At 44.7% G+C, this 20,969-nt stretch overlaps 1 protein-coding gene across 1 annotated transcript in view; it reads right to left on the reverse strand.

Annotated features, from left to right (window-relative positions):
- Positions 1-403: 403 nt before the first annotated feature.
- Positions 404-20,969, reverse strand: part of LOC145341267 (putative G-protein coupled receptor 149) — a 147,546-nt gene continuing 126,980 nt past the window's right edge. Inside the window, exons 7-8 of the mRNA XM_080186192.1 lie at positions 16,283-16,716; positions 404-1,033 (exon numbers count right to left, since the gene is read on the reverse strand). Coding sequence (XP_080042318.1) covers positions 461-1,033; positions 16,283-16,716 — 1,007 coding nt within the window. The 3' untranslated portion in view covers positions 404-460. The remainder of the gene's footprint in view (positions 1,034-16,282; positions 16,717-20,969) is intronic.

Genomic DNA, 20,969 nt, shown 5'->3' on the forward strand with positions numbered 1-20,969 from the left:
TCCCACATACACACACACACACACACACACACACACACGCGCGCATAGGCACACACGCACACACAGACATACACAAACAGACACACACACACATAAACAGATACACACACACACACACACAGACACATACATACATAAAAATTCACACACACACATACATACATACATAAATAGACAGACACAGACAAATGCATACACAGACAGACAGACACATGGGCACATATATATACAGAGAGGCGCACACGCGCACACACACACACACATGCATACAGAAACAGACACACACACAGACACATACATACAGAAACAGACTCACACATAGACAGACACATACATACACACACACACACACACACACACACACATACATACACAGACAGACAAACACACACACACACACACATACACACATATACATTCGATCACAATGACACATGAGAAATACTGGCTCCATCAGCAATCAGCAGTTATTAGATATTTCCTCTTGTCTCCTGTAGGCTTCGTTCAGGAGCTGTATCTCTTCCTGATAACCGGATCCGTGATGGTGCTGTTTGTGGCTGTTTTGTCTGTGAGCCTCCACCGTGTCCGGGATCGATATGTTGATGTCACTGCCGGAATGGCCGGTGGGGATGAGCAGCGAGTAGGAGGCTGACTCAGCCAGGTCCACTGAGACAAAACGATTCTCGCGTCGCGAGTAGCGCAGGGAAGGCGAGCGGGCTTGTGCCGAGGACTGGCTGATATTACTGACGATCGACACCGTGTCCAAGGCCTCCTCATTCTCGCAGATCTCCAGCACTTCCAAGTGGATTTTGACACTGGTGTCGGCCAGGCTGCCTGGCGTGTCCTCGGCGCTGGGCTCATGACCCACACTCTTGGAGCGATACACCTCGACCTTCTTGGCCACCGGAGTTATCTTCCGGCCCTCGCCGCTGATTTCGTATGTGGATAAGGAGAGGGTCTTGCCGGTGGTTGGAGCGTGCAGTGAGACCATTCCCTGGAAGGCACACAGTGGGATAGACAATCCACCTGGTCTCTGGAGGGAGGAAGAAAAGAAAATTGTCATTGTGGTCACAAGTTCGTGGACAAGATGCATTCATCACTACAAATCCTTCAGTCACCAAAACTGCCATTAGAATTATGTAGACTGTTACAGCAGAGGCTAAAGAGCTCCGCAAATCATTCAGTGACTTGCGGCAATTCACAGTTCCAGATTATCTCTTCCTCATCTTCAGCATGATTCAGGCAACTCCGCCTTAGCAAGTGCTGTAAATTTCTACACCTTCATCATGACAAGTGCCATAAAGATTATCAGAGAATGGTTAAAGCAGAGAAGGCACGTCTGTGTTGCCTGTCTGAAGGAGCAATTTCCTCGCCTTCTCCCCACAGCCCTGCACATTCCACTTTCACAGATAGTAATCCAATTCCCTCTTGCTGTCCAATTGAATCTGCTTCTACCACAAGCTCACGAGTCTATTTCAGACTCTAGCCCCTTGCTGCACAGAGTGAGGTTTCCCTCATGTCACCATTGCCTCATTTGCCAATCACCTTAAGCCCGTACTTGCTAATTCTGGATTCTTTAAGCAATGGCGACAGTTTCTCCCTGTCCACTCTGCCCAGACATTTCATGATTTTGAATACCTCCTGTTCTTCTACATGGAGAACTTCTCCAGCCTCCCTACATAACCAAAGTTCCTCATCTCTGGGACCTGTCTCCTGAATCTTAGCTGGACTCTCTCACATGTCTTCACATCCTTCCCAAGGATGCCCAGGACTTATGCAATGCTTCAGTTGAGCTGAACCATTGTTTTATGCAGGTTCAACATTTGGGGTGGCACGGTGGCACAGTGATTAGCACTGCTGCCTCACAGTACCAGGGACCTGGGTTCAATTCTAGCCTCAGGTCACCGTCGCATGGAATTTGCACATTCTCCCCATGTCTGCATGGGTTTCCTCTGGGTGCTCCAGTTTCCTCCCACAGTCCAACAATGTGCAGGTTACGTTGATTGGCCATGCTAAATTGACCCTAGTGTCAGGGTAAAAGCAAGGGGTCGCGGGAATAGGGCCTGGGTGGGATTGTGGTCAGTACAGACTCAATGGGTTAAAAGGCCTGTTGGGATTCTATTCGATGCTAGCATTGCTTTTGTACTCTATGCCCTTACTCATACAGCCCAGTATACTTTATTAACCATCTCAACCTGTCTAAAGTAAAGTTTCTTTATTAGTCACAAGTAAGGCTTAAAGTTACCGTGAAAGTCCCCTCATCACCACAATCCGGCACCTGTACGGATCAATGCACCTAACCAACACGTCTTTCAGAATGGGAGGAAACCCATGCAGTCATGGGGAGAACGTGTAAACTCCACACAGACAGTGACCTAAGCCAGGAATCGAAGCTGGGTCCCTGGCGCTGTGAAGCAGCAGTGTTAATCACTGTGCTATTGTGCCACCCTGCCATCTTCCAATGACTTATGAACTTATACACCCAGATCCCTCTGCTCCTGCACCCCTCTAGAATTGTATCCTTTCATTTCTATTTTCTCTCCTTCATTCGTCCTATTAAAATGAATCATTTCACACTCCCACCCATTGACTCTGTCTACACTTCCCATTGCCTCGGAAAAGCAGCCAGCATAATTAAGGACCCCATGCACCCTGGACATTCTCTCTTCCACCTTCTTCCGTTGGGAAAAAGATACAAAAGTCTGAGGACACGTACCAACAGATTCAAGAACAGCTTCTTCCCTGCTGCTATCAAACTTTTGAATGGACCTGCCTTGTATTAAGTTGATCTTTCTCTGCACCCTGGCTATGACTGTAACACCACATTTTGCACTCTCTCCTTTCCTTCTCTATGAACAGTATGCTTGGTCTGTATAGTACGCAAGAAACAATACTTTTCACTGTCTGTTAACACATGTGGCAATAATAAATCAAATCAAACCAAATCAAGTCTCTCTGCATTAACTCTTCTGCCACTTGTCCACCCATCTCACCAACTTGTCTATGTCCTTTTGAAGTTTTACACTATTCCACTCACAATTCACAATGGTTCCTCATCTTGTATCGTCCTCAATTGAAATTGTGTCCTATATAAATACCGAATCTTTATAAAACAGTTGTTACATGAATGATACTTCTTCACTCGTACAATGTTAATGAAAGGTTTTTAAAAATAAAACAAGCCATTCAATTCCCATCAAAACGGATTTGATCGATCAGGAGATACGCATGAGTCCTTAATAAGTTGCATTGGAGCTGTAGGCTACTGACCCCTGACCTATCTCAAAGTCGGGATTTTGGCCAAACAAGCTAAATTGCTTTCAGCATCACATTTCATTGTATTGTTCAACCTGCTTTTTTTTTGTTATTAATCAGGTCCTTGTGATTCTTTTTCCTAAGTTTCCATTTCTTCCCTCTATGTTAAATATTTTAGCAGGAGCCTCTAACAGTGGGATCTCTGCGGAGTGGAGACAATTATTCTCCGTCCTTGACTTAGCAGGCTGACAGCTCTCATTCAGGCAGTGAGAAATTATTTAGAAGGGCAATGATGAAACACGCCCCACCGAGGGGGGTCAAGGTGACTGGGGTTTTTTTTGTGTGGCATTTGCAGCTGGCAGCAGCTCCTAAATGCCAAGCTGAAGCACTGACAATGAGTTCCTGAAGATAAATGGCTGATGTAGATCGAATAGCTCAGTGACTGCCTGTCTCCGGGGAGAGATGCTGTCAATATTACATGATAGCCAATGGTGGTGCCTGACAGCCAGATGAGTCTAACTGAGATAGCTGAAGCCAGTTAGGATGCTTCATTGCTCCGAGGAACTATTCATCTTGCATTCATTTTCTCGATTCACTTCACAAATCTCACAAGACGGAAGAACTTCTACGGACAAAGATATTTTTTCATAAAACTATCAGCTTTAACATTGATGTTCTTTTCTAAGTTTTGATCCCAAACCTGATGGTGAAATTTAAATTCAATAAAAAATATCTGGAATTAAGAATCTACTTATGACCATGAAACCATTGTTTGTTTGAAAACCCACCAGGTTCACTAATGTCCTTTAGAGAAGGAAATCTGCCGTCCTTACCCGGTCTGGCCTACCCGTGCCTCCAGAGCCACAGCAATGTACTTGACTCTCAGATGCCCTCCAAGGGTAATTAGGGATGGGCAATTAATGCTGGCTAGTCAGTGAAGCCCGTGCCCCATGCATGAATAAAAACAAAATCAAGATTGTTCATTGGTCACTATGTGTCTGTGTCTCTGTAACACAACTGCTATTGTATGAGACGTAAATGAGAACATAAGAACTAGGAGCAGGAGGAGGTCACCTGGCCCCTCCAGCCTGTTCCGCCATTCAATAAGATCATGGCTGATCTTTTTGTGGACTCAGCTCCACTTACCCACCCACTCAACATAACCCTTAATTCCTTTGCTGTTCAAAAATTTATCTATCCTTGCCTTAAAAACATTCAATGAGGTGGCCTCAACTGCTTCACTGGGTAGAGAATTCCACAGATTCACAACCCTTTGTGTGAAGAAGTTCCTCCTCAACTCAGTTCTAAAATCTACTCCCCCTTATTTTGAGGCCACGCCCCCTAGTTCTAGTTTCACCTGCCAGTGGAAACAACTTCCCTGCTTCTATCTTATCTATTCCTTTCATAATCTTATATGTTTCTGTAAGATCTCTCCTCATTCTTCTGAATTGTAATGAGTATAGTTCCAGTCTACTCAGTCTCTCCTCATAAGCCAACCGAATCAACTCCGGAATCAACCTATTGAATCTCCTCTGCACCCCCTCCAGTGCCAGTATATTCTTTCTCAAGTAAGGAGACCAAAACTGTACACAGTACTCCAGGTGTGGCCTCACCAGCACCTTATACAGCTGCAACATAACCTCGTTGTTTTTAAACTCCATCCCTCTAGCAATGAAGGACAAAATTCCATTTGCCTTCTTAATTACCTGCTGCACCTGCAAACCAAATCCTTGAGATTCTTGCACAAGGGCACCCAGGTCCCTCTGCACAGCAGCATGCTGCAATTTTTTACCATTTAAATAATAGTCCATCTTGCTGTTATTCCTACCAAAATGGATGACCTCACACTTACCAACATTGTACTCCATCTGTCAGACCCTCGCCCACTCACTTAGGTTATCTACATCCCTTTGCAGACTTTCAATGTCCTCTGCACACTTTGCTCTGCTAACCATCTTAGTAACATCTGCGAATTTTGACACACTACACTTGGTCCCCAATTCCAAATCAGCTATGCAAATTGTAAACAATTGTGGTCCCAACACTGATCCCTGAGGCACTCCACTAGTCATTGATCACCAACCAGAAAAACACCCATTTACCCCCACTCTTTGCTGACCGTTAGTTAAGCAATCCTCTATCAATGCTAATACATTACCCGTAACACCATGCACCTTTATCTGATGTAGCAGTCTTTGGTGCGGCACCTTGTCAAATACCTTTTGGAAATCCAGATATACCACATCCACAGGTTCCCCATCGTCCACTGCACATGTAATGTTCTCAAAGTATTCCACCAAATTAGTCAAACATGACCTTCCCATCATGAATCCACGCTGCATCTTAGCAATGGGACAATTTATATCCAGATGTCTCGCTATTTCTTCCTTAATGATAGATTCAAGCATTTTCCCAACTACAGAAGATAACCGCCTATAGTTACTCGCCTTTTATCTATCTCCTTTGTTAAACAATGGTGTCATATTTGCTGTTTTCCAATCTGTGGGAACCACCCTAGAGTCCAGATAATTTTGGTAAATTACCGCTAGTGCATTTGCTATTTCTTCTGCCCTCTCTTTTAGTGCCCTGGGATGCATTCCATCAACTGAATCCTGTCTCAGGGCAGCATGGTGACACAGTGGTTAGCACTGCTGCCTCACAGCACCAGGGATCCAGGTTCGATTCCTGTGTTTGGGTCACTGTCTGTGCAGAGTCTGTACGTTCTCTCCATGTGTGCATGGGTTTTGACGGTGTACCTGAACAGGTGCCAGACTAGGGGATTTTCACAGTAACATTGCAGTGTTAATGTAAGTCTACCTGTGATGCTAATAAATAAGTTTTAAAAAGAGAGTAGAAGCAGGTTCAATGCTAACTTCCAGAGTATTAGACTGTGGGAAAGGGCAGGAACTTCCTGCTAACTGAAACAGCATGACAGACCGAGTGGTCTGTGCTTTATTGTTCACAACTACAGAGAGCTGGAAAGGATACTCAATGTGTGAGAGGCTTTAGTCTAGCTGGACAGGGTGATTTACAGCAGGATTTGGTGCTTAACTGAAGAAATAGATTTGTAAACTATTAATCAATGTCCCTTCTTTCTAATCCAGCTGTGCAACCCTGGACAAGGGGGGGCTAGCGGTAAAAACCCCAGCTTCTCTTGTCTAAAATGGAGCAGTGTTAACCTTGGCTCCATTATTCGATTGTGATCACTGCCCAGGCCGATCATGAGTTGGTATGGATAAGGATTTTCAGACTGGGTTGGTACAGGCATTACAGAAAACAGAATCCTCGGAGGCACAGTATGGAAACAGCAGGATTGGCCCTGATACTCAGGGTGCCTTTGTGATTTTTATTTGAAAGCATTGCTCAGTAGCCATCACTCATGCATGCTGATCAGCACTGAGGTTTTCCTTCAGCCATGAACAACGTGGCAATGATGTTCTCTGATTCCTGTTCTGCCGCTGCAGGCCTTTTGACAAATACCTTTTCAATGTATCACTTCTGACAACAGTACTAGCATTCAAGTGATGAGATACAAAAATGCAAGTGCGATGTTGGCAGGTCTCTTTTTAGGTTTCTCTCCATTCCACACAAGTTTATTTTATTTATTAGTGTCACAAAGCATTCATTCTGGTTGTATCACAGCTTGGTACGGGCTCCTGCTCTTCCACAAGACCGCAAGGAACTACAAAAGGTCATGAATGTAGCCCAATCCATCATGCAAAAAGGCCTCCCATCCATCGGGGCAGCACAGTGGCACAATGGTTAGAACCGTCAGCTCACAGTGCCAAGGACCCAGGTTCAATTCTCGGCTCGGGTCACTGTCTGTGCGGAGTTTGCATGTTCGCCCCATATCTGCATGGGTCCCCTCCGGGTGCACCGGTTTCCTCCCACAGTCTGAAAGCGTGCTGGTTAGGTGTGTTGGCCGTGCCAAGTTCCCCCCTCAGTGTACCTGAACAGGCGCTGTTGTGTGGCAACTGGGGGATTTTTCGCAGTAAATGTAAATCTACTTGTGACTAATAAATAAACTTTACTTTGACTCTTGTCTACACTTCCTGCTGCCTTGGAAAAACAGCCAGCACAATTAAGAACCCCATGCACCCCAGACATTCTCTCTTCTATCTTCTGTCAGGAAAAGGATTCAAAAGTCTGAGGTCACATACCAACTGACTCAAGAACAGCTTCTTCCCAGCTGCCATTAGACTCTTGAATGGACCTACCTCGCATTATTTTGATCCGTCTCTACACCCGAGCTGTGACTGTAACACTACATTCTGCACTCTCCTGTTTCCTCCTCTATGAACGGTATGCTTTGTCTGCATAGCACACGAGAAACAATACTTTTCCCTGTATACTAATGCATGTGACAATAATAAATCAAATCAAATAACTAGGCTTATATTAACACTGCAAATAAGTTAGTGTGAACATCCCCTTTTCACCATACTCTGGGTACATTGAGGAAAAATTTAGCATGGCCAATGCACCTAATCAATCCATTTTTCGGACTGTGGGAAGAAACTGGAGCACTTGGAGGAAACCCACGCAGACACAGGGAAAACTCGGCGCAGTGACCCAAGACGGGTACTGAGTCTGGGTCCCTGGCTCTGTGAGGCATCAGTGCTAACCACTGTGCCACCATGGAATGAAAAGCCATGTGGTTATGGCGAGACATTGGGACCATTTTCACAAGAGCAAAGGGGACTAGGCGGAGGTTTAATCAAGATTGGAAAAAAAACAAGGGTTTTGATGCAGTGATTGGGAAAACCTTTTGAAAAAGTACTGCAGATGCTGGAATCTGAAACAAAAACACAAAATGCTGGAAAATCTCAGCAGGCCTGACAGTGTCTGTGGAGAGAGAACAGAGCCAATGTTTCGAGACCAGATGACCAGGAAAAAGGACAAGAGAAAAACATGTCCTCTGATTGAGAAATTGCTAACAAGATGGTCATCAATTGAAAATTGTCAGCAGTTAGGAGAAATGTTTTTACAAATTGTTATTAATGCAGAGAATGTTTGAGGCAATGAATGTATTCACGGTAAACTGGATCAACAGTTAAAAATACTGATGTGTATTTGTATAGCGTCTTTAAAGTAGTTAAACTCCTAAGGCTAAATGGGAATATTATCGGACAATATTAGAGACCAAGGGATGGACATTTACCATGCCAATCCATCTAACCTGGAGAAACAGCTTCTCCCAAAGTGAGGTGAATGTTGGGACAGTGAGTATGTTTAAGGAGGAGTTAGATTTTTAATTGATAATGGGTTGAAGGGTTATGAGGAAAAGGCAGGAAAATGGGGATGAGGAGCTCATCAGCCATGATTGAATGGCAGAGTGGACTTGATGGGCAGAATGGCCTATTTCTACTGAATTTATGAACCTACTAAGGGGCAATTCAGCATGGCTAATCCCCCTAACCCATACATCTTAGACTGTGAGAGGAAATCGGAGCACCTAGAGGAAACTCACACAGACATGGAGAGAACATGCAAACCCCACGCAGACAGTGACCCAAGGCTGGAAATGAACCTGGGTCCTAGCACTGTGAGGCAACAGTGCTAACCACTGTGCCACCGTGCCGCCCATTACTTAACCACTGTGCCACTGTGCCGTTAAGGGCACAAATCCCACATTTTCCATGCTGCTGCTGTTTGCGTTTTATTATTGCTGTGGAATGGACATTTCATGCCTCCCCCCCACCCCTCACGCCATCCCACTTCACTCAGTAAAATTCAGCATTGAGTCACATAATGAAAAAGTTTGAAGGAGCAACTTGGGGAAGTCAATGGTATTGGATTTTTAGGAAGGATATATCTTCATTGGAGGCAGTACAGCGAGGGTTCATTCAGTTGGTTCCTGGGATGACAGAGTTGTCCTATGATAAGTGGCATGGTAAATAGGACTGATATTCTCTGGAGGTCAGAAAAATGAGAGATGACCTGATTGAAACATGCAAGATTTTGACAGGGTCGACACTGAGAAGTTGTCGTTGATGGCTGGGAATCTAGAACACAGAAGTATAATTTGAAGATAAGGTCTCTGAAGGCGGAAAGACAGGTTAATAGGGTGGTGAAAAAGGCATAAGGCACATTCACCTTTATCTATCAGAGTACAGGTTACAAAAACAGAGAGGTCATGTTGGAATTGTATCGAATTTTGGTGTGGCCACAGCGGGAGTACTGTGTCCAGTTCTGGTCGCCACATTATAGGAAGGATGTGAACACACTGGTGGGGATGCAGAGGATTTACCAGGATGCTGCCTGGGATGGATCATTTAAATTGTGATGAGAGATTGCATGGGCTACGGTTGTTTTCCCTGGAGCAGAGAAGACTGAGGGGCAACCTGATTGAGGTTATCAGGATTATGAGGGGCATGGATAGGGTGGATAGGGAGCAACCGTTCCCTTTAGTTGAAGGGTCAGTTACGAGGGGACACAAGTTAAAAGTGAGAGGTTGGAGGTTTAGGGGGGATTTGGGGAAAAGCTTTTACACAGAGGGTGGTGACTGTTTGGAATGCGCTGCCTGGAAGGGTGTTGGAGGTGGGATGCCTCCCATCCTTTAAAAAGTACCTGGATAAGTACTTGGCGTGCCATAACAGCCAAGGCTATGGGCCAAGTGGGATTAGATGGGCAGGTCAGGGTCTTTCTTGCGCTGATGCTGACCCAATGGGCTGAAGGGCCTCTTCTGCACTGTAGGATTCTGTGATTCTGATTCTGTGATTTTGTCAATCATTTTGGAGTGAGGTCAAGATAAGTTTCTTCACTCAAGAAGATTGTGAATTTCTGGGATTGTCTGACTAAGGGGTTTGTGGAGTAGATTTAAGGCTGAGTTAGGTTGATTTTTGTTCTCTCAGGGAATCAGGGATATGGGGAATGTGTTGAAAGCAGAGTCGAGGTGGAGGGTCAACTATGATCATATTGGATGGTGAGCAGGGTTGAGTGGCCATGTGATCTGCTCCTGTTCCTATTCCTATTCCAGCTTGCAGGTGCAGCAGGAGGTCAGGAAGGCGAATGGGATGCTGGCCTTCATAGCGAGGGGGATTGAATATAAAAGTAGGGAGGTCTTGCTGTGGCTGTATAGGGCATTGGTGAGGCCGCAGCTGGAGTAGTGTGTGCAGTTTTGGGCGCCGTACTTACGCAAGGATATTTTGGCCTTGGAGGGAGTGCAGAGGAGGTTTACTAGGCTGATGCCGGAGTTGAGGGGGTTGAGCTATGAGGAGAGGCTGAATAAACTAGGCTTGTACTCGTTAGAGTTTAGAAGAATGAGGGGAGATCTCATTGAGACATATAAGATGATGAATGGGATGGATAGGATAGAGGTGGAGAGACTCTTCCCGCTCAGAAAGGACAGTAGGACTAGGGGGCACAGCCTCAAGATAAAGGGGGGGCGGTTTAGAACGGAGTTGAGGAAGAACTTCTTCACTCAAAGGGTGGTGAATCTCTAGAATTCTCTGCCCGTTGAAGTGGTGGAGGCTACCTTGCTGAATATTTTTAAGACGCGGGTTGATGGGTTTTTGATAAGCGAGGGGATTAAGGGTTATGGGGAGAGGGCAGGAATGTGGAACTGAGCCATGACATATCAGCCATGATCTTATTGAATGGCGGGGCAGGCTCGAAGGGCTGGATGGCCTACTCCTGCTCCTATTTCTTATGTTCTTATGTTCTATACGACAGAGGTAAAGAGGTTTGGGAACTGGGGAGTGAAATTCCAAAGCTTAGGGTCTGGGCGGCTGAAACCAATGGTGGCACAATTACACTGGTAATGTGACAGGAGAAGTTGGAGAAACACAGGGAACACAGAGTGTGTCGGGATGGAAGAAATGATAGAGATAGGGAGAGGTGGGGTTTAGGAGAGATTTGAAATTGAGTTTTTAAATCAAGAGATTGCGAGACTGGGAGGCAAAGTAGAGCAGTGAATACTGGGTTAGTGGGACTTTGGTGTGTTATGGTATAAATAGAATCATAGCATCCCTACAGTGCAGAAAGAGGAGGCCATTCAGCCCATTATGTTTGCACTGATCAGAATCCTACCCAGGCCCTATCCCCCATGTACTTATCCTGCTAATCCCCCTGATACAAAGGGGCAATTTAACATGGCCAATCAACCTAATGACACATCTTTGGACTGCGGGAGGAAACCTGAGCATCCGGAGGGGACCAAGTAGACATGGGGAGAACATGCAAACTCCACACAGACAGTGACCTGAGTCCAGAATTGAACCTGCGTCCCTGGCGCTGTGAGGTTGCATTGGGTGGCATGCCTTATAAGGATAGGTTGAGAGAGTTTGGTCTTTTCTCCTTGGAGAAATGAAGAATGAGAGGGGACCTGATAGAGGTGTATAAGATGATGAGAGGTGTTGATCAGTTGGATTCTCAGAGGCTTTTTCCCAGGGCTGAAATGGCTGCCACAAGGAGACACAGGTTTAAGGTGCTGGGGAGTAGATACAAAGGAGATGCCGGGGTAAGTTTTTCACTCAGAGGGTGGTGGGTGAGTGGAATCGGCTGCCGTCGGTGGTGGTGGAGGCAAATTCGATAGGGTCTTTTAAGAGACTTCTGGATGAGTACATGGGACTTAATAGGATTGAGGGTTATAGGTAAGCCTAGTAGGTAGAGATATGATCAACGCAACTTGGGGCCGAAAGGCCTCTTTGTGCTATAGTTTTTCTATGGTTCTATGATTCTAACCATTGTGCCAGTGTGCCACCCATGCCAAATAGATTAAATAGCAGAAATTTGAATGTCAGAGGGTAAAATAGGGAAATGAGGACAAAACAAGGAAATGGGATTAGTCCTGAGTTGCTCTAACAAAAAATCCCGATGGACTAAATGGCTCCATCTCCGATGTTAATGACCAATATTAAAACTTTCCCTTCTAAAGGTCTGGCTGTTACAAGCACCATTTCCACTGGCCCAATGAACAATTCTCCATATGTGAACCCAGGAAGTGAGTGTTTTCAAGCTATTTCATTGGGGCAGCTTCCAGAGCCAAGGTCAATTCTATCCTCACACAAAGCATATGCAGGAAGAGTTGTTGGATAAGGAGTAGTGAAAGAATTCTTGCTGATATCCCCTTCTCTAACCCAAGGTCACTCAAGCTGATTACACCTTGCAAACTGCTGTTCCACTTTGAGATCTGCTATCTCCCAACTCAGCGATCGAATCTGGGATCACCATGGAGTAGAATCTTGATAGTGCAGGAAGAGACCATTTGGCCCATCGAGTCTGCATCAAATCTCCAAAACAATCATTCCATCTAGTCCCTCTCCTCTGTCCTATCCCCTTAAACCTGCACAGTCACCGTGGCTAATCCACCTAACCTAATTATCTTTGGACATTCAGGGGAAATTTAGCATAGCCAATCCACCTAATCTACACATCTTTGGACTGTGGGCGGAAACTGGAGCACCCACAGGAAACCCACGCAGACATGGGGAGAACATGCAAAACTCCATATAGATAGTCTCGCAAGGCTGGATTCGAATCCAGGTCCCTGGCTTTATGAGGCAGCAGTGCTAACAACTATGCCGCCCTCTCAAACAATTTACTTCTGAACTGAAAATTTGACAAATGTAAAGAAAGGTAGATCAAGGAATAACACCAACAACTTACAACACTAATGTGCTTAAACATCCCACAGTGTTTGACAAGAGCCTAAATTTGATGTGATATTGGGACAAGTGGTGAAAAGCTTATTTGGAGGCAGATTGTAAACCATGTCTTAAAAGGGAGAGAGGCAAAGATGTATAGGCTGACAATTGCTGTGCTTACAGTTTAAAACTGCGTGGCAATCAATGGAGCGGCAAAGAAAATTGCAGCCACACACAGAGGCTAGAGGGACGCAGAGTTCTCAGAAGGTTAAAGAGCCGGAGGGAATCACAGAATGAGGGCAGGGAAACCATGGAAGGTATTGAATACCCGGATGAAAATTATAAATTGTAAAATGTACGGAAAGCAATGAAGAGAACACAAACCCTTTCTCCCTTTCCAGTTCTGAGGACGCTATTTTCTTTTCATCCAGTTTAATGCAGTTTCCTACAGAGTGCTAATAAACATGCTTGCCAGGACAGGTTGCCAATGAGTGAGATGCATAAAAATGTCTCGTTTAATATCAAGCGAGGTGAGAAATCACAAAGAAACAACATGTCTCTTAATTCTCAACTTGCGGAGGTAGGCACCCGAGGGCACTGAAATAACTCACTAATAAAATGGTCCCTTTCTGCTTTACAGAGTGTCTTAGGGGACTTAATAAATGCGCGTCATGAGTTGATCTTGGTGACTGAAGTACAGTTATAATGAAATGAAGAAATTTGAGTTAAATATCATCTTTCACAACCTTGGGGCATCCCACAGCTCTTTGCTACCAATGAAATACTGTTGAACTGTAATCACTGTCCTAATTTGGGAGCTGTGGCAGGCAATGGATGCAGAGCAAAGACAGCAATATGATAATCTGTTGGAAATAGTGCCAAAGGATCTTATATGTCCAGCCAGGGCCTTGATTTACCAACTAATAGATTCTATAGAATCCCTGCAGAATAAAGCTATTCAGCCCACTGAATCTACACCAACCATAATCCCACCCAGACACTACTCTCCTAATCCCATGTAATTACCGTTAATCCCCTGACACTAGGGCTAACTTAGCGTAGCTAATCAACCCAACCTGCACATCTTTGGACTGTGGGAGGAAATCGGAGCACCCGGAGGAAACCCACATAGACACAAATAGAACGTGCAAACTCCATACTGATGGTGACCCAAGGCCGGAATTGAATCCAGGTCCTTGGCGCAGTGAGGCAGCAGTGCTAACCACTGTGCCACCGTGCCGCCCTTGTAACACCATGCTGCCTTCTGTAAACTGGTACATCTGAGAATGTGGCACTCCCCCAGTCTTGTTTCAGTGATGTTCTTTGAGTGCTAAACATCCAGTACGTGAGGGAAAACTCTACTACATTTATTCATGGGAACTTTTGTTGGTTCCTGCTCCTGATCCATATTCAATCACTCCTGGGAGACAGAACGTGCATGTGCGTAATCTTGCATTTCTGTGCACATGTGCATGTTCCTGCATTAGAATCACAGAATCCCTACAATGCAGAACAAAGACGTTGAGTCTGCACCGACACTCTGACAAGACATCTTACCCAGGCCTTATCCCCGTAGTCCCTCATATTTACCCCACTAATCCCTCAAACCTATACAATTTGAGACACTAAGGGACAATTTAGCATGGCCCATCAACATAACTTGGACAGCTTCATGTATGTGGATATGCACCTGAGATTATTGATACGTAAGAGAGAAGGTGCCCTTTTGTTCATGTCACTAGACCAATAATCTGGAGGTCAAGGTCAATGCTCTGGAAACATGGGTTCAAATCCCACCATGCATGGGATGGAGTTGGAAAATCAGTGAATAAGTCAGGAATATAAAGCTAATTTCATTAATGGTGACCATCATTGGCTGTCGTGAAAAATTCATCTGGTTCACTAATGTCCTTTAGGGAAGGAAATCTGCCATCCTTACCTGGCCTGGCCTAGCAATGTGGTTGACTCTTAATTGCCCTCTGAAATGTCAGTTCAAGAGCAATTAGAAATGGGCAATACATGCTGTCCTTGCTGGCAACATTCAAATCCCATGAAAGAACAAAGAAAAAATGCACTGAAAAAAATGTTAATTATTGAACAGCCTAGCAATACTCACTGCTTGGACTCATTTCAGTATTTGGGTTCCAGACATGAGTGCTGCCAATGTTTGTAAAACTCATATCCATCAGGGAAAGATGGGAATTGGGGGTGGTGTTGAAAGAAAATAGTATGGATGTAAGAGCAGAAAAATAACGGGTGTTCCAGTTAAAGTTCCCAAACACATACAAAGGTTGAAAACATTTTCAATAATGCAGGGATTAGATCGTGCTGTGTGTTACTAATATTAATGGCATTGCAATTGTAGCAAATTCTTCTTGGTTGTGTTAGTGATCATATCACCTTGTTCAATAAATAGAGATTACAATCTCTGTTTATGTTGTGATATTAATAACAAGTTCCTACATTATAAAACTCAAGGTTTGTCTCAATTACTGGTAGGTTATATGCAATAGAGCAGTTTTCATCTCCTTATCTAAGGAATGATACTCTGGCATTGGAGGCAGTCCAAAGAAGGTTTGCCAGGTTGATCCTGTCTATGGAGGGATTTTCTTATCAGAAGAGGTTGAGTAGGTTGGGTCTGTACTCACTGTTTAGAAGAATGAGGTATGACCTTATTGAGACAAACAGAATTCTCAGGGGCCTTGACAGGATACGTTGTTTCTCCTTGTGGGAGAGTCTAGGACCAGCATAAGGGGGTTTCCCTTTTCGGACAGAGATGGGGAGGAATTTCTTCTTGGGTGGCACAGTGTCACAGCGGTTAGCATTGCTGCCTCACAGCGTCAGGGGCCTGGATTTGACTCTCGGGTTGGGTCACTATCCGTGTAGAGTTTGCACATTTTCCCCTTGTCTGCATGGGTTCCCTCTGGGTACTCCGATTTCCTCCCACAGACCAAAGATGTGTTGGTTAGGTGGATTGGCCATTTTAAATTGCCTCGTAGTGTCAAAGGGATTAGCTAGGGTGAATGCATGGGGTTTTGGGAACAGGGCCTGGGTGGGATTGTAGTCGGTGCAGATTTGATGAGCTGAATGACCTCCTTCTGCACTGTAGGATTCTATGATTCTCTTAGAGGGCAGTGAATCAGTGGCATTCTTTACTGTAGAGGCTGAGTCATTAAGTATGTTCACGGATGAGATAAAGAGACTTTTAATCAGTCAGGGAACCAAGAGTTATGGGGATAAGGCAGCAAAGTGGAGTTAAGGATTATCAGATTAGTCATAATCTCATTGAATGATGGAACAGACTTGATGGGCTGAATGGCCTATTTCTGCTCCTAAGTATCATGGTCTAACCTGTGGCTTCTGATTTTGTTAGCACACAGGACAGTGTTTTGGATGTCCCATTGATGAGACAGCCTTAAAGCACTAGTGAACGTGCTCACCTGTCGCGGAGTCCTTTCAGACTTGCTCCGACACCACTCCCAGTCGACCAGCTCCAACTTGCGACCTTCCTCTTGGGCCGCTTTGCGCTCCGAGGCCTCTGGGGAACCAGTGGAGCCAGCAACCGAGGTTCCGGGGTCGTTGCTGTTCTCTTTGTCCTGACCCGTGCTCACCTTTCCGGGCTCTGTGCTCTGCTCCGTCGATATCCGCGGGGAGCTGTCCTGCAAAGTGGTGGTGCTGATCTCTATTCTCGCAGCGCTCGGAGTCTCCTTGAGTTGGGCAGGGGCAAATTTGTGGCACTCAGACTGGTAGGCGGTAAGGTTGTGGTAAGACAGGGGCTTGCTTTCTTCAGCACCGCAGCTGTTGGCTTGGGATATCTTGTATACCCCATATCCTTGCTGGAATGATAGGTTGAATTCAAAACCTCTTCGTTTTGCTAGAAAAGGACAGAATTATTTATCAAGGAATTGCCTTAGGAACATAATGCCATAAAGTCAGTAAAACAGTGCCAAAACATGTTGACCAATTATTTGCATGTTTGACTATGTGATAAGTATCTGGTTTCCATAGCAACTTCAGCAGTTCCAGCACATTTAGACAATCGCTAAACCAGAATGAAGGGTTCTGATAAACATAGAAAATTGGAGCAGGAATAGGCCACTCAGCCCTTCAAGTCTACTATACTATTCATTATGATCCTGGCTGATCACTTAACTCAGTAACCTGTTTCCCCACGTATCCTTTGTTCCCTTTAGTCCCAAGAGCTATATCTAACTCCTTCTTGAAAACCTATAAAAGTTTACTTATTTGTTACAAGTCAGTTTACATTCACACTGTAATGAACTGTAAAAATCCCCCAGTTGCCACACTCTGGCACCTATTCGGGTGCACTGAGGGAGAATTAAGCATGGCCAATTCATCTAACTTACGCATCTTTGGATTGTGGGAGGAAACTAGAGAATCTGAAGGAAACCTATGTTTGAATATGCAAATTCCACATAGGGATCCAAGCCAGGAATCAAACCTGGGCCCCTGGCGCTGTAAGGCAGCAATGCTAACCACTGTGCCACCATGCTGCTCCAGTGCCTCAATTGCTTTCTGTGGCAGTGAATTCCACAGGCTCACCACTCTGTGGGTGAAGAAGTTTCTCTTCACCTCAGTTCAAAATAGTTACCTCATATCCTGAGACTGTAGCCCCGGGTTCTGGATACCCACACCAATGGGAACATCCTTCTTGATCTACCCTCTATAATTCTGTTTGGATTTTATAGGTTTCTATGAGATTCCCCCTCAATCTTCTAAACTCCAGTGCATATAATCACTCCTTTGCCATTTATTACTCACTCCCAGCCACAGTATTTATATGGTAAGTTCAGTTCAGTTTCTGCTCAATGGTAACCCCCAGCATGTTGATAGTGGGGGATTCAGTGATGGCAATGCCATTGAATATCAAGGGGCAATGTTTAGATTCTGTCTTGTTGGAGATGGTCATTGCCTGGCACTTGTGTTACTTGCTACTTGTCAGCCTAAGCCTGGATATTGTCCATGTCTTGATGCATTTGGACATGGACTGTTTCAGTATCTGAGGAGATGTAAGTTATCCCCACTTCTGACCTTATGATGGAGGGAATATCACAGTTGAAGATTGTTGGGCCTAGGACACCCTGCTTGGGGAACTCCTGCAGTGATGTCCAAAGGCTGAGGTGATTAATCTCCAATCTTTACAACCTTTTCCTTTGTGCCAGGTATGACTCCAACCAGTGAAGATTTTCCCTCTGATTCCCATTGATTCCAGTTTCGCTAGGGCTCCTTGATTCCATACTTGGTTGAATGCAACCTTGATGTCAAGGGCAGTCAATCTCATCTCACCTCTGACATTCAGCTCTTTTGTCCATGTTTGAATCAAGGCTGTAATGAGGTCAGAAACTGAGTGACCCTGTCAGAATCCAAACTGAGCATGTTATCGCAGAGTAAATGTTGCTTGATAGTGCTGTTGATAACACCTTCCATCACTTTACTGATGATGGACAGTAGACTAACGGGGCAGTAATTAGCTTGGTTGGATTTTTCCTGTTTCTTGTGTACAGAACATACCTAGGCAATTTTCCACATTGCGGAGTAGATGCCAACGCAGCACTGTACTGAAACGGTTAGGCTGTGGGAGCGACAATTTCTAGAGCACAAGTCTAGAGCAATTTCTAGAGCACAACATGGTGTGGGACACAGTGGTTAGCACTGCTGCCTCACAGCACCAGGGACCTGGGTTCGATTCCTGGCTTGGCCACTATCTGTGTTGAGCTTGCATGTTAGCCCTGTCTATGTGTGGGTTTCCTCTGGGTGCTCTGGTTTCCTCCCACAATCCAAAGATGTGCAGGTTGGGTGAATTGGCCATGATAAATTCTCCCTCAGTGTACCCGAACAGGTGCTGGAGTGTGGCAACTAAGGGTTTTTCACAGTAACTTAATTGCAGTGTTAATGTAAGCCTACTTGTAACTAATAAATAAACTTGTGATAAATACCAGATAATCTTCTGTTTTGTGATACTGAGTGAGGGATAAATATTGGCCAGGGCACTAGGTAACTCATGATTAATTGTAAGGTAGAACATCTTATGGGAGGATCAGGTGATATTGTTCTAAACTCAGCTTTACTTTCATGATTATGATACGACTGAAAGCCCTTTCAGGAGATTATTGCTGACCTACTATTAACCAGTCTTTGATAAAATGGAAACTGGTGGAGCCTAGCTGGACAATCAGAAGTAGAAAGATTACAAGTTTGATGGAACACTCCCCACTTGCCAGGATGAGTGCAGGTCCAACTGGACTCAAGAAGCTTGACACCACCCAGGACAAAGTGGTCTGCTTGGTTGACTCCACATCTACAAACAACCACTCCCTCCAATGCTGATGCTCAATAGCAGCAGCGTGTACTATCTACAATCATAGATCCTTAGAGGGCATTTTTCAAACCGATGACTATTTTAGAAGAACAATGGCAACAGACACATGGGCACAACATCGCCTGCAAGTTCCCCTCCAAGCCACTAAGCCACTCCCCATCCTGACTTGGAAATATATCGCTGTTCCTTCGCAGTTGCTGGGCCAGGATCCTGGAACACCCTCCTTAACGGCATTGTGGGTCAACCCACAGTACGTGAGCTGCAGCGAACCAAGAAGGAAGCTCACCACCACCTTCTCAAGGGCAACTAAGGATGGGCAATAAATGCTGGCCAGCCAGCAATGCCCATGTTCCACGAATGAATGAAAATAAAACCACGCTTGGAGTGTAACACTTCATAAAAATTGACCTTGATATTAGTTTTTCCCCTTTCAGAGGTTGCGGTGTTGCTTGCGATATTCTGTTTTAGCTCATATTTTCCATGCTCACATCTTTCTTCATTTTAAAATGAGTAATGCCTCACGTAATTTAAATGGAAATTGCCAACACCCTCTCTGTCCTTTGTACAATGTTTTTAAACTGAGAAAATAAAAGACAAAGCTTGAAACTAGATGGCATCTTTCAGGACATCCAAAATAGCTGCACAACTCTTGAATTACTTTTGAAATCCAATCACTATTGTTTTGAAGGATTAATGAACAATTACACTCACTGAGTACGAACTAACAGATAATTACGGGGAAATAATATGAAAGCTATATCTGCTGCATCAGCCAACATACCTGTTACAGTACGCTACACGACAGTTAAAAAATTGAGGGACCGAGCTGACAAAATGATGAATGAGAATGTAACTTCAGGAGTTTTGCACCTAAACCAGTTTTTCCCTCAGATCATAAGTAAAGATTATTTATTCATGTCACAAGTCGGTTTACATTAACACTGCAATGAAGTTACTGTGAAAATCCCCCAGTCACCACACTCCAGCATCTGTTCAGGTACACTGAGAGAGAATTTAGCACGGTCAATGCACTTAACCAGTACTGTGGGAGGAAACCAGAGCACCCAGGGGAAACCCACGCTGGCACGGGGAAAATGTGCAGGCTCCACACAGAGAGTGACCCAAGTGGGAATCGAACTTGGATCCCTCGTGCCTTGAGGCAGCAGTGCTAACCACTGTACCACTGTGCTTCACTGATTCGAAGGATTAAAGATCAATTATGCTTACTGAGGAAGAGTTAACGGATAATTGATGGGAAATAATACAAAATTTATATATGTTGCATTGGACAACACATGGGTTGCAGTGTGTCACACGAAAGTTAAAAAATTGAGGCAGCAAGGTGACAAACGATGAATTTTGCATCTGAACCAGTTTTTCTGCCAGATCTTAAGTAAAGTTTATTTATTAGTGTCACAAGTAGGCTTACACTGCAATGAAGTTACAGTGAGAATCCCCTTTACGCCACATTCTGCCATCTGTTCGGGTACATTGAGAGAAAGGTGTGCTGGTTAGGTGAATTGGCCATGCTAAATTTTCCCTCAGTGTATCTGAACAGGCGCCGGTGTGTGGCGACTAGGGGATGTTCAGTCTAACTTCATTGCAGTGCTAATATAAACCTACTTGTGACTAATAAATAAACTTTTTTTTTGGCACAGCCAATGTACCTAACCAACATGTCTTTCAGACTGTCAGAGGAAACCAGAGCATCTGAAGGAAACCCACACAGATGCTGGGAAAGTGTGCAGACCCTGCACAGACAGTCACCCAAGCCGGGAATCGAACCT

The sequence above is a fragment of the Carcharhinus amblyrhynchos genome, chromosome 3 (genome assembly GCF_965287045.1).
Source record: "Carcharhinus amblyrhynchos chromosome 3, sCarAmb.v2.hapA, whole genome shotgun sequence".
NCBI lineage: Eukaryota > Metazoa > Chordata > Chondrichthyes > Carcharhiniformes > Carcharhinidae > Carcharhinus > Carcharhinus amblyrhynchos.